The sequence below is a fragment of the Balaenoptera ricei genome, chromosome 1 (genome assembly GCF_028023285.1).
Source record: "Balaenoptera ricei isolate mBalRic1 chromosome 1, mBalRic1.hap2, whole genome shotgun sequence".
In the NCBI taxonomy this organism is placed as follows: Eukaryota; Metazoa; Chordata; class Mammalia; order Artiodactyla; family Balaenopteridae; genus Balaenoptera; species Balaenoptera ricei.
Genome location: NC_082639.1, coordinates 191,839,496 through 191,852,305, shown reverse-complemented (window position 1 = coordinate 191,852,305; position 12,810 = coordinate 191,839,496). Strand labels below are relative to the sequence as shown.

The window sequence follows — 12,810 nt, the reverse complement described above, 5'->3', positions numbered from 1 at the left end:
TCAAATGTTTCAGAAAAATTTACACATACATACGTTTGTGTGTGCAACATGTAATGCACAGAGCACACAAAATGTTACGCTGATGAATCTGGGTATAGAACATATAAGGGTTCTTTGAACTATCCTTGCAACTTTCTGTTAAATCAGAAATATTTCAAAATAAATGTTCTTAACAAGTTATATTAAATCCATACCAATCCAAATCTTTGTAGGGTGTTGTATCCAAATGCACAAGACTATTGATCTATAAAGCTGCTGAAGAAATCTAATTGTTATAGTACTCTTAGGCAAAGATTAAAATCACGGTACTAGGATATCTAACTAATATGTAAGTTTCTTCAGACCAAATCATCTTTATAAAATATTGCTTGGAGAAAAAAAAGTTACGGTACCATCTCTGAATTTTAAAAATGTTTAAATATATACATAAATGTGAGAGTTTATAATGAAGAATTTTGTTTTTACAAGAATGTAAATCAAGAATAAAATGATTATAGTTCTAGCCAAACCAAATAGTTCAAATGCCAAAAATCCCACTGTTGGGTAACAGAGCAAGACTTCATAACCTACTCTGTGCTTGGCAGTGTGTTCTTCATGAGGACCCCTGTACTTTACAGACTACGTGAAATGAACACTTACTTTCACAAAGATTTTAACAATGAGAAAAAGGATAAAATTCATTTGAAAATGAAGGTATTGAATCTAAAACATGGCACAGATGAACTTATCTATGAAACAGAAAGAGACTCACAGACATAGAGAACAGACTTGTGGTTGCCAAGGAGATGGGGAGATGGGGGAGGAATGGAGTGGGAGTTTGCAATTAGCAGATGCAAACTATTGCATATAGGATGGATAAACAACAAGGTCACACTGTACAGAACAGGGAACTATATTCAATATCCTGGGATAAACCGTATGGAAAAGAGTATGAATAAGAATGTATATATGTGTATAACTGAGTCGCTCTGCTGTACAGCAGAAATTAATACAACACTGTAAATCAACTATACTTCAATAAAAAAGTAAATGAAAAAACATAATAATAAAAGAGGAAAAAAAAGAAAATGAAGGTATAAATGCTATGTTTGTACTAAAATAAAAATGTGTACTAACCCAAATATTTAAGTGAAGCACACTCATTCATTCATTTACTCAATCACTCAGTCAGCAAATCCTGGTTATGAGGTTAGTATGTACAATTCCATGGGCCAAGTGCCGTGAAAAAGTCAGAGTGACATGATCCAGTAGTGTCTGGATACCATACAGTTTGTTTTTCTTAAAGGTCACTTAATCTGCAGTTGTTTGGAACGCAAATAGCATTTTTTTCCCATAGAAACAAGGTTTACTGGATCCTATGTCAGCATATAAAACCCTCATTTAGTTCATAATGTGTATGCAAAACTACAGAATTAAATCATATATATAATAAACGAGGTTTCCATGAAAATCCTGTAACTTAGGATGATGCTGAACCTTATTCCTGATTAGAGCCAGGAGCAAAATGGGGGGCGGGGGGGGGGGGGGGGCGGGCAGGATTAAATCCATCTCCAAGGCAAGGGTTTCTACTACTAAAGGGGGGAAACTGGAAGGAAAGGGCTGGGGGAGTCGAGGGACAAGGCGGGGGCAGAGCTGGGGGAAGCCGGGAAGCGGGTACAGATCTCCACTGGGGACGGTGGACAAGAACCAAGCCCAGGGGAACCACTGTGATCCCAGGCACTGGATTCAGACAGAAGTGTAGGTGGTCTCCGCACAACTTGCCTGGCGAAGCTGGGGACGCACAAACCAGCTTTTTCCCTTTCCCTCCTCTGGTCTCCTCTCTTACAGAGTATCAGTGACTAGCAGCATTCGCCCAAAATGAACAGAAGTGCTGTATAATAATGAAGATACTTAAAATAACCCAGATGGAAAACAAAGTCTCTGCATAAGATAATTTCTTATACCTCAATTCAAATGCTAGACAACATGTTTAAAGGGCTCTCATTATAATATATTTTAAAAGATGCTGGAAATATACTTTAGGTCTTAGTATATAACAAACACAAACACACAAGTGTTCGGAGAAAAATAACTCTAAAAGCCTGTTCAAGAAGTTTAAAGAATTAATCCGTGTTAATGTTTCTTCTTCCTTCACAAAATAACCATATGTACAACTTATAATTCCTGGAATGTAATTTTAGAGGCTGGTCTTACTACAAGTCATTATAAGGCTGATACACTGAAAACTGTTTTCCTGTTTCATATATTTTACCAAACAAAGGCAAACCCATTATTTTTTGCCAAAAGAATGTCAGAAGCTGAGCTCTAGTCATTAACAATTTTTCCTAAACACCGTCATCCAACTAAACCTTCATTTTGCACTGCTACTTACTTGGTATTTATGGAAACGCTTTCTAGGGTACAGTTAAGACCACCAAAAAATAATTTGATGAACACACAATTAACGCTTCCCCAAACAGCACACACATATGAACACAGGGTCTCACAAAGGCACCTTTTTTTCTTAGGAACATGTACCTTTTGACCTCCTGAAGCTTCCACTGTGTGGTGGTCTTTCAATTTCTGTTCTTGTTCCATTATGTCTTTCAAATGTTCATTTACCTTAAAATATAAAAACATTAATTTGAATTTATAGTCAAATATAACAGTAAAATAACATGTACCTTAAAAGGCCTGTGTTCAGATCTCTGATGTCAAATACCAGTACCACGCAAATGAACAGAAATTCATTTTCCCAACCAGAAAAAAGTATCTTACAGGTGTTTTGTCTGAAATTCTAAAATTCATGACTTTACCAAATACTTGTTGAGTACCTAGTACATGTCAGGTACTAGTTGGAGTGCTAGGGGCACAAAAAGGCACTTGATAACTTCTGTTTTAATGCTTGGGAAACAATAAAACTTTTTTCAGTAAAAAGTTTACAATCTCTTTCAGGACTACTAAGTGAAAATTATTTTCCTCAAAAACACTCTGAATCAAATTCTTTTTTTTTCTTAATGTCTTCCTTGTCTTTTATTCTTTTCTTTAAAATAAATTTTTTTATTTTTTTATTTTTGGCTGCGTTGGGTCTTTGTTGCTGCACGTGGGCTTTCTCTAGTTGCGGCGAGCAGGCTTCACTGCAGTGCGCAGGCTTCCCATTGCGGTGGCTTCTCTTGTTGCGGAGCACGGGCTCTAAGTGCCCAGGCTTCAGTAGTTGTGGCACGCAGGCTCAGTAGTTGTGGCTCACGGGCTCTAGAGTGCAGGCTCAGTAGCTGTGGTGCATGGGCTTAGTTGCTCTGCGGCATGTGGGATCTTCCTGGACCAGGGCTCGAACCCGTGTCCCCTGCATTGGCAGGTGGATTCTTAACCACTGAGCCACCAGGGAAGCCATGAATCAGATTCTTAGGCTGTGATCTCATAGGCATGTCCCTGGATCATGAGTGGGTTTTAGTGTGGTCATAAGGCCACAGTTAAATTACATGAAAAATTTTTGCATATGGGAACTTCTTAGGGAGAAGGTCTGATTTATCTAACAGATTGTTCAAACAGCCCATAATTCAAGATGATTAAGAAACAATCTGTCTAGTGCAAAAGTATTTCTTCAGAATAGTTTAGACAATTTTGGATTCTGAGTTACTGATTTTAAGGTCAGTCCAGTAATAATAAGCAAATGTTCAAGTTAATTAATAATGGCGTTCTGGAAAATCTGAATGGTATTATCAACCACTGTAACTCTAAACTAAATCAGTAATTTTCTAACCTCTTCTGTTGCTTAAAATTCAGTTCAGTGCCTAAGAAAAAAAGACTAAAGAATTTGAATTTATGATAAATTTAACTAACAGTTACGATACTCTCCGAGGCATTAGAAGGAATTTAACCAACACACAGATTCATCTTGGTTTGTACTGCCAAGTAGGGTGCCGTGCTCTAAGATGTCAGGGCACCGACTTGGCGGTGTAAAACACTCTTCTGAAGAGACAGCAGAAGCAGAAGCGACCCGGCTCTGACTCAAAACCCCCACTCACAAGCCATGACCTTAATAATTTCCTGATATCAGAGTCTTCGCTGCCAGCTGGAATAAAACCTACTTCACAAGAGGTTTGGAGACTATGGCTCTAGGACGGTCCCCAGTGATCCCCTTGAGTGTGGGCAGGGCCTATAATTTGCTCCTACCCAACAGAATACAGCTAAGGGGATGGGATACCACTTTGGCGCTTACGTCTCGCACACTAAGCCCCACTCTCTCCTGCTGGCTTTGAGGAAGCACGCAGCCATCCCTCGAGCTGCCCTACGGAGAGGCCTGCGGGCTAAGGAGCTGGGGGCAGGCTCCAGCCAGCAAGGAACTGAGGCTCTCCGTCCAACTGCTGGACCTAAGCCCTGCCAACAACCACTGGGGCTTGGAGTGGACCCTCCACACCCAAACTTTCCAATAAGACCCCAGGCCTGGGCAACACCTTGACCCAACCTTGTGACAGACCCTGAAGATGGAGCATGCAGGTAAGTAAGGTCTGGATCCCTGACCCACAGAAACTGGTAACACTGAGATGATTATAATAAGTAAGTAAATAACTGAGCTAACAGAAGTTTTAAGCAGTTAAGTTTGTGGTAATTATTACAGCAAAACAACTAATACAGAGAATAAAAGAGATAATGTATAAAATGTACCAAGTAAAGTGCATAATACAGAGCACAGACCCCATAAATAGAAACTACTGCCATTACTTAGAAACAATACACCCCCAATGTAATTCCAGATAGTTAAATGTCTGTAAGGGCTTTAACAAATCCTACTCAAAATACTTTAAGTTGATGTAATGGCATAAATCATCCAAAATACCAATGATTATAAGAAAATTTTACATGTTGATAATTCATTAACTTTCGTAACAGGGAAACTACACGAAAAGTACAAGACATGGTCACTTCAAGTTATTTAACCTACCTGGGTACACAAGACAGATAAATGAGATAATTAGCTTAGTAATTCTTAAGCCAGTTCCCAGATACTGGTTAGAAAGTTCTAGCACTAAAGTTGAGTCATGACATTCTTTGTGCAACTCACGGATAAAAGTTAAAGATGTGTGTGTATCAGAGAGCCAATCGTGACCTGGAGGCAGCTCACCACTGGAACAAGCACTGAGGACCAGTGAACTAGAGAACATACAACAAACAGCTGGCGCTGGCATATGAATTAAAAATAAATGTGCTAAAACGTCATATGCATTTTTAAATATCCATTAATTTAAAAATGTACACTAGCTTTTATTTAATCTTTTTCTTTTAAAAATACAGAATAGTCATGTGTATCCTTGCCTTGATGTAAGTCTAAAGTCAGTCAATATTTGTTCCTTCCTCCTGAATAATACAAAAACCTTAGAAAGGCTTTAATTCAAATCACCTCCTCTCATCCCTCATGTTACTTTAACCTAGCAACATAGTTCTTCCTTTTTAAGGGCCTCAGAATTAGGCACGATGATGATTTTTTTAATAACACTTGCTTAGATTTACCCATGTTGCACACCAACTCCCCTTTTTATCATTGCTTCCTACACCCCACCTTTTCCTCTAGTTCCACTTCTTTCTTCCTGAAGTACAACCTTTCAGTACTTCTTACTGCAAAGGTCTGAATGATAAACCACCTCTGCCTGAACAAATCTCGATTACAACTTTAGTCCTGGGCAAAAGTACAGAACTCTAGGTTCATCGTTATTTTTCTTCGGCACTTTGATGATTTTGCTTGCACCGTCTTCTGGCTCAACTATTACTGCTGAGATGTCTACTATCACGTTCCTTTGAGAGAGGAACTGTCTTTTATCTTTGGATTCTGCAGTTTCATTGCTATATATGTAGGCGTGGATTTAATTTATCCTGCTTCAAATTCACGATGGTTCCTGAATTTGAACGTCTATGCCTTTCATCTATTGTAAAACATTTTCATCCATTGTCTCTTCAATTATACTCTCCCCAGCCTACCCCCTCCCTGTTAACTCCTTTTGGAATTCCAATCAGGCCTCTAGGCAAGTCTGTTAACCTCAATGTCATATATCCCATCTCATCTCTCTGGGCTGATTCTGGGTAATTTCTTCTCGTTAATTAACTCCCCTCTTCAACTATGTCTAATCTTCTGTTTAATCTTTTTATTTCAATGACTAAAATTTTCAATTTCTAAAGTTATATTTTATTCTTTTTCCAATATACCCTCCACACTGCCTTATTCTTTCCTATGGCTTTTATTCCGTGTTTTATTTTCAGCCACTCAAGCGTTTATTTTTGTCTTTTCAGACTGTTCTGCTCTCTGCAGCTCTCGGAGTGTGGGCCTTGTTTGTCAGGTTTGCTGGCCCTCCCGTGTACGTGACGGCATCTTCATCATTTCCTAAACACCGGTTGTTGGTACTTTTGCATCTGAGGGAAGAGTATCCCTCCCCCACTGCTGGGGACCCTCACGGTTTGGGTGTAGAAGTGACCTTCAGAGTAACCTTTCCTCTGCTGGTGTGCCAGGTGCCAGGAAGGTACCACTGGCCTGGCACTGGGCCTTCTGGTCATCTGCTGCCCCCCACCCCACGCTCGGTCCAGAAGGCGCCCTCCCCAGACCTGGAGGGAGACGCAAAGTCAGCCCACGACGACCCGACAGGCCGCCGTCTTCTCGCCAGGGGGTGGTTTAGGTGTGGGCCTGAGAACCACTCTCCTGAGGGAGACCTTCTGGGGGAAGGTTCCTTTGCTAATAGCAGCGCCCGGAAGACCCTACTCTCATCTTCGCCAGACACCGTTATGACTGCACGTGTATGACCTCTGGAATCACCGAAGCCATCGTAAAACCACGCATGGAAGTAGCCCTGTGGCAAAGCTGGAACCCCTGCATTCCTGATGACACTAACACTGACACAGCCCACCTCCAGGTGGCACTTAAGAGCAAAGACATCGCGGCTGGTGTGCTCATTTCCACCGAGGGCTTGAGCTCTTGGCGGGTCTACACAGAGGTCACGGTTCCAACTTCCCGCAGCCGGCAAAACCCACGGCCTCATCTGGCATCTAGCGACTCTCAAGCCCCGGCAGAGGCTCAACGGCCCCTGAGAGGCCACCAAAGCCTGCAGCCCCGCTTTGTTTCTGGCACCCGACAGTTTCCTTTTCTGTCTCTGATGCTCAGCTCTGTAGCATAAACCTTTCCAACTGCGTTTTATCAAACATGTCCAGGAGTTTGTAACAGGAAGGGCTACCACTGAATCTGACACGCTGCCAAAATAACTAAAATGTTCTGTCCTGGCAACATGTGTTACAAGCCCTCATAATGTCCACGCATCTTGAAGCATTCTGACGGATTTACTAATTAAGGTGGGTAGGGGTTGACAGGGCCCAAACCTGGGAAAGTTTATAACTTTTTCTGGGTTTTTGATTTGGTCCTTTTTCTTAGCATTTTCTTTTCTTTTTTTTTAAGTTAAAAAAGAAACCCTTTAGAATTCAGTATCAGGTAGTTGTAACTGATCTGTCAGTTTGGAAATATCTTCATGATTTTTTTAAAAGTCCTTATCTGATTCTCTCGGAAAAGCAAACTGGTCAGACGTGAACATCCTGAACCCCTATTCCTTCACTTCCTCATCCACACAGTCAACAGCTATTTACTGAACGCCGGACGTTATATTAAGAGGCTAGGGACACAACGGTGCATAAATACAGTCTAGTCCCTACCCTCATGGAACGAGGGAGACAGAACAAAAAAGGAAAAAAGGGTAAAAAGCTCCCCCCCACAAAAGCAATCTGTAAGGAGTGGTACAAAAATCAATAAAGAGGTGAGTAGAAAACCACGGGAGTGGGGAGACCTATCTGAGCAGGGACGCTGTCCCAGAGGCGGCCTCTGAAGCTGCAGCCACGACACAGAGAGGAGGATGCAACACAAGCAAAGGCCCTGGGGTGGGAAAACCTGGTGTGTTCGAGGGAGTGAAAGAACAGTAAGGCTGGAGCCTGGTGAGCCCAAGGGAGGCTGCAGATGGAACTAGAGAGAGGTAGGGCCAAGTAACAGAAGGCTCCTGTATTCGTAACTCTTGTGTGCCCCGCCTGACTTAGCCGTTACAATCTTGTCCTCTGTGACCTTGCTTTTCTTAAGTGTAAACTCATTTACAGTCAACAATGCTGATAACTATTCTAGCCATGTAATTCCCATTTTTCTATGGTAGTTTTTTTTTTTTAAATACTTGTATTATCCAGAAGAAAAGGCAACTAGGTCAGGATGAGCCAAAATAAGAGCCAGAAGAAGCAGTACATACTCCAGTGGAGAGCGGAGGGTGATGTCACAACCGGAGAATAGACGCCGACGCCGGGGCTGGTGGAACAAGCGAGAAAAAGCTACTCTGAGCTACTCTGAGGTGCAGGTTCGATCAACTGGTTCCAATCCTGATCTGAAAACTGAAGAGGGCGGACATGGCTGCCTAAAGGTGCTGGACGTTCCTAATTAGGTGATCTCCTTATCTTTCCGTAGCCTCCCGACGTTCTACGGTGCCGAGCCTGATTCTGTGGCTCAAACTCCCTCTTCGAGGTACTGAACACCATTGCTTTGCCAAACACTGCACCGGTCCAGGCACTAGCACTAAAAAAAGAAAGATGGGCACAGGACTCGTTCTCATATCGATTATTCTAGTTTGTTTAAATGATTAAACTCTGAAAAGTGCTATAAAGGAAACAGAGCATCACAGTAGAAGATAAGACTTGCCAGGTGCCTACTTTAGACAGGCTGTGAGGAGAAAGCGCCATCCCAGCTGAGAAATGATAGCGCAGAGGCGCTGAGCCGCAAAAAGCTGGGCGATGGGCCGCCCAGGAACGGGAAACATCGCGTCCAAAGGCCCAGAGGTGAGCCCCACAGCTGGGATGAAGGGAGGGAGGGAAGAAGAGGAACAGTGGTCCTGACCTAGGACGGAGGTGTACACAGGGGTCGGGCTGGATGGTACTTTGTCGGCACTGGTACACTTGACATTTTCAGTGTAAAATGTGAACTCAACATGATCCGAGTGGCCTGAAAAGCAACATTCTGGGGGTCCCGGTTCTGGTCCTGCTGGAGCGGCAGGTGTCACCCGGAGCTTCCCAGGGACACTGAGGAGAGCCCTGGACGAGACAGCAGGGCCGGGAGGGTCGGCCGCTGAAGGAGGCGCACGCCGGGTGCAGTCCGTCTGCACGGCTCTGCCCTCAAGCCGCACGAGGCTGAGCCGCTGGGCTCAAGCAGGAAGCTGCAGCCTCGGGGGCTTGAGGAACAAAGGGGGCAGTCATCGGCGTGGCTGGGTACCAAGGAGGAGGGGCAGCCTGGAAGGACTCGTGAACGGAGGAGACCCCCATCCCCACAGAAGCTGCCACAGATCCTTGGCTGGCCCGCACTGTGCTGGCAGGAAAGGGCCCCGGAGCCCAGGCAGGGGACAAGAGCTGGCAGCTCGGCAGGGAGGTGGTGTGGCGCTCGGGCGTGGAAGACGCCGGGCGGTCCGCTGAGGCTTCACAAGGCTCACATGTGAGTTCGAGATGCGGACGGAAAAGCAGTCACTGGATTTGTCCAAATGGGAGCCTACAGTGACCTCAGCAGCGACTTCAGGGTGGGAGTGGGGGAGGGGATGGAGCGGTTCTGTGTACAGAGAAACAGGGTCCGATTTGGACGGGGAAGCTTTGTTTACCAGGCTGGGAGACACCAGAGCAGTCTTATTCTTACGAGGACGATCCGACAGGGAGGGAGTCGGGCGACGGAGGAGCGTGAGTGTGGCCCACAGACCGGCGCTGGGAGCACTGCGCGGAGCTTCTCAGCAACGCAGACTCTCCACCCCAGCCCAGACCTACAAGCTCCCGGGAGATTCTTATACACATTAAAGCGTGAGAAAAACTGAAGCTGAGGACCAGTGGCCATGAAGAAGGGAAGAGAGAGGAGTTCTAGAGCAGTAAGTAAGGCGGACTGGCCTTTGACAGGAAGGGGACACTCTCCACTGTGAGAGCAGCAAAGAAAGACAATGATGCTTATGAGGAAAGGTCTCCAGATTCGGCAGCAAGAAGAGGGACTTCCCGCCGGACGGCTGCCCATCTCTACGCTACGAGACGAGCACTCGTGACGTCCGCAGCTGACGGCGATGGGGGAAGGGCTGGGGAAGGTCCGAGGAGCAGAGGAGGACGGGCGGTCATGCTGAAGTGCGGGAAAGGGACCTGCGCGGGGACACGCCTGTCGGGCTGGCAGTGAGCGCGGCGTGTCCGTCTGAAGTTGGTGCTCAGGAATGCACACTTGCCTCCCCGCGTGAACTCCTCCAGCAGTGTTAACCTCATAGGTGCACCTATGGGATAAGGCGGTAACTGGGCCCAGCTGGGGTTTTATCAAACGCGCACAAGGGAAGGAGAAGGATGCGGAACTGACCTTCCAGGCAAGACTCTAAGTTCAGAAAGGAGAAACGTGAAGTCAAGTGAGACCGGGAGAATTAAAGGGCTCGGTGGTTTGGAACTCACGATAAAGGTGAACAATTTTAATAGTGGCGGTGTGAGAGGGAGGGAAAAGAATTAATCAAGAACGGGAGGTCTGCGGTGGGTCGTGAAGGCCACGCGGTTTCTGACGATGAGTGGGCCCAGGATAGGACCGTGACCCCTACAGCTAACGAGTGGAGGGCAGAGTGCCACACGGGCCTTTGACACTGACGCTGATATTACGGACCACGATGGCGGATGCAGGAGTCTTCACACTTGGCTTCTTGTTACAAGCGCCAGCCACGCAAGCATTCACGGGAGGACACCTGAAGATGTAACTTCTTTTAAATCCGTTCAGGTCTTGCTCACAGATAAGGTTTAATTTTCTCTGGGGTTACAGTTGTAAACGAAAGAGAATCAAGAGGAATTAACTGTTCAAGTTGGTAAAGGGAGCGATAAATTGACAATTTAAGCATCTTCAGAGCACAAATAACTAATCACAGTTCTATAAAAATTTCCAAGAGGAGGAATCTACAATCTATAAAGTGTTATGCAAGTCAGTCAAGCAAACCTAAAAATCATCTAGTTGGAAATGAGAAACTTATTTCATTCCTGGATGCAAAAAATACTTACTGAGCACTCACAGCGTATAGTTCCCTACTTGGAGGGCTCTGAATTTTGTAATCATCTGATATGAACTAGATTAATCATTAAATGTAACTACAGATATTGTGGAATACATAAAATCTATTTCCATCATTCTCCAGTCTAAAGGGAATGGGAAATTTCAAGTAAGATCGCACAACTTTAGTTTTCACTTTGATTTAAAACAAGAAGAGTAATGGAATCTGTCTTAGTCCATTCAGGCTGCTACAACAAAAATACCACCGGCTGGGTGGTCTGTAAGCAACAGAAATGTATTTCTCAGAGTTCTGGAGGCTGGGAAGTCCGAGATCAAGGCGCCAGCAGACTGTGTCTGGTGAGCCTGCTTTGTCACATGGCAGAAGGGGCGAGGGAGCTCTCTGGGGTCTCTTTATAAAGACAGTGGCACAGGTCCCACGCCTGAGGGCCAGGCCCTCACGACCTAACCACCTCCTAACACCACCACATTGGGGCTTACGACTTCAACATATGAACTGGGGGGCAGGGGGACACAAACATTCAGCGTGGAGCAGAGTGGGGACGGATGATGTTTTCCGGTTCTGAGACTTTTTTTTACCCGAGGGAGCATATCCCTACCTTATTTATCCAGTACATGACGGCATCCTCAATGTCATAGGGCAGATCTGTGGCTTGGAAGAAAGCCGAGTACTGTTGAGCACACGCGGCCACCTTCTCCACGCTGACCATCTCCACGGTGTAAGCCATCATGAGGGTGTCCATCATGGCCAGGTGAGCACTCTGGAAACACAAACCGAGAACAACCGTTAGAAACGGCTGCTTATATACGTTTACATGTTAACAATATTTCCCAACAAACAGGAGCACAACTAAAGGCTACGGAAGACAAGCCTTGGTAAGAAAGCATAAATGGTACAGGCCAGAGGTGAGCTAACGGAACCCAACTAATGTATCACTTACATATTGCTTACTGGGGATCTATGCTCAAGACACTCATTATCTTCTACTCAAAGGATGCTCCTTTTCCTGCTTCTCCTGCCTTTGAAAATGTCGCTACCATTGGCTCGGCAATACAGCTTCCAACTTCAGAGCAGTCTCTGAGTAAGTGCCCTCCTCACTCCTCTCCTCTACATGGTAGAAATGTACACCACATGGTAGAAATGTACACCACAGGGTAGAAATGTACACATGCTACTTGTAAGCTGTCTCTCAAGGCCACCCTCCTGGTCTGGTGGCCTCTGCTCCCATTCAGACACCACCATGTCTCACCCCTGAACAAAGCAAAAATCCTGATTTTCCTGGCTCCAACTTCTTCCTCATCCTCTTCATCCAGCACGGGACTTAGTCTTTCCTTTGTTGCTGTTTTTTGGGAGGGGTGGTTTCAAACAGAAACAGTTATATGGGGGGAGGGCGGGTTTCTTAACATTTCCTAACATTACAAAGTATCTAAAGTCGAAAGTACCCTCTCCCCCTCCTATTTCCCAAGCAGTGTCTACGGTTTGGTACGTATTCTTACCAAAAATGTAATTTTGGTAAGAATTTACACTGCTTCCTATTCTTTGGCATCCCAAACAACGCTACAACCTTGTGTTTCTCCAGGGACGATTCTCCACCGTGGGACTACTGGGCCCGAGAGCAACTGCATGCTAAGTTTTGATGAATAATCACTTATCTGCTCTCTAGAAAGGCTGCAGCTACTTTCATATCCCCCAAGAATGTTAGCAAGGGTGCTTGTTTCCCCACACCGTTTGCCAACAGTAGACATCATTTACTTTTTATCATCTGTATCAGTCTGAAGGT

The 12,810-nt window shown here is 44.8% G+C and overlaps 1 protein-coding gene across 2 annotated transcripts in view; it reads right to left on the bottom strand.

The window, feature by feature from the left end:
* The window catches only part of CAMSAP2 (calmodulin regulated spectrin associated protein family member 2), a 103,267-nt gene that overhangs the window by 36,404 nt on the left and 54,053 nt on the right, over nt 1-12,810 (bottom strand). For both annotated transcript variants that reach the window (XM_059943141.1, XM_059943151.1), the window contains exons 3-4: nt 11,629-11,790; nt 2,518-2,601 (exon numbers count right to left, since the gene is read on the bottom strand). In XM_059943141.1, the coding sequence (XP_059799124.1) occupies nt 2,518-2,601; nt 11,629-11,790 (246 nt within the window). The remainder of the gene's footprint in view (nt 1-2,517; nt 2,602-11,628; nt 11,791-12,810) is intronic.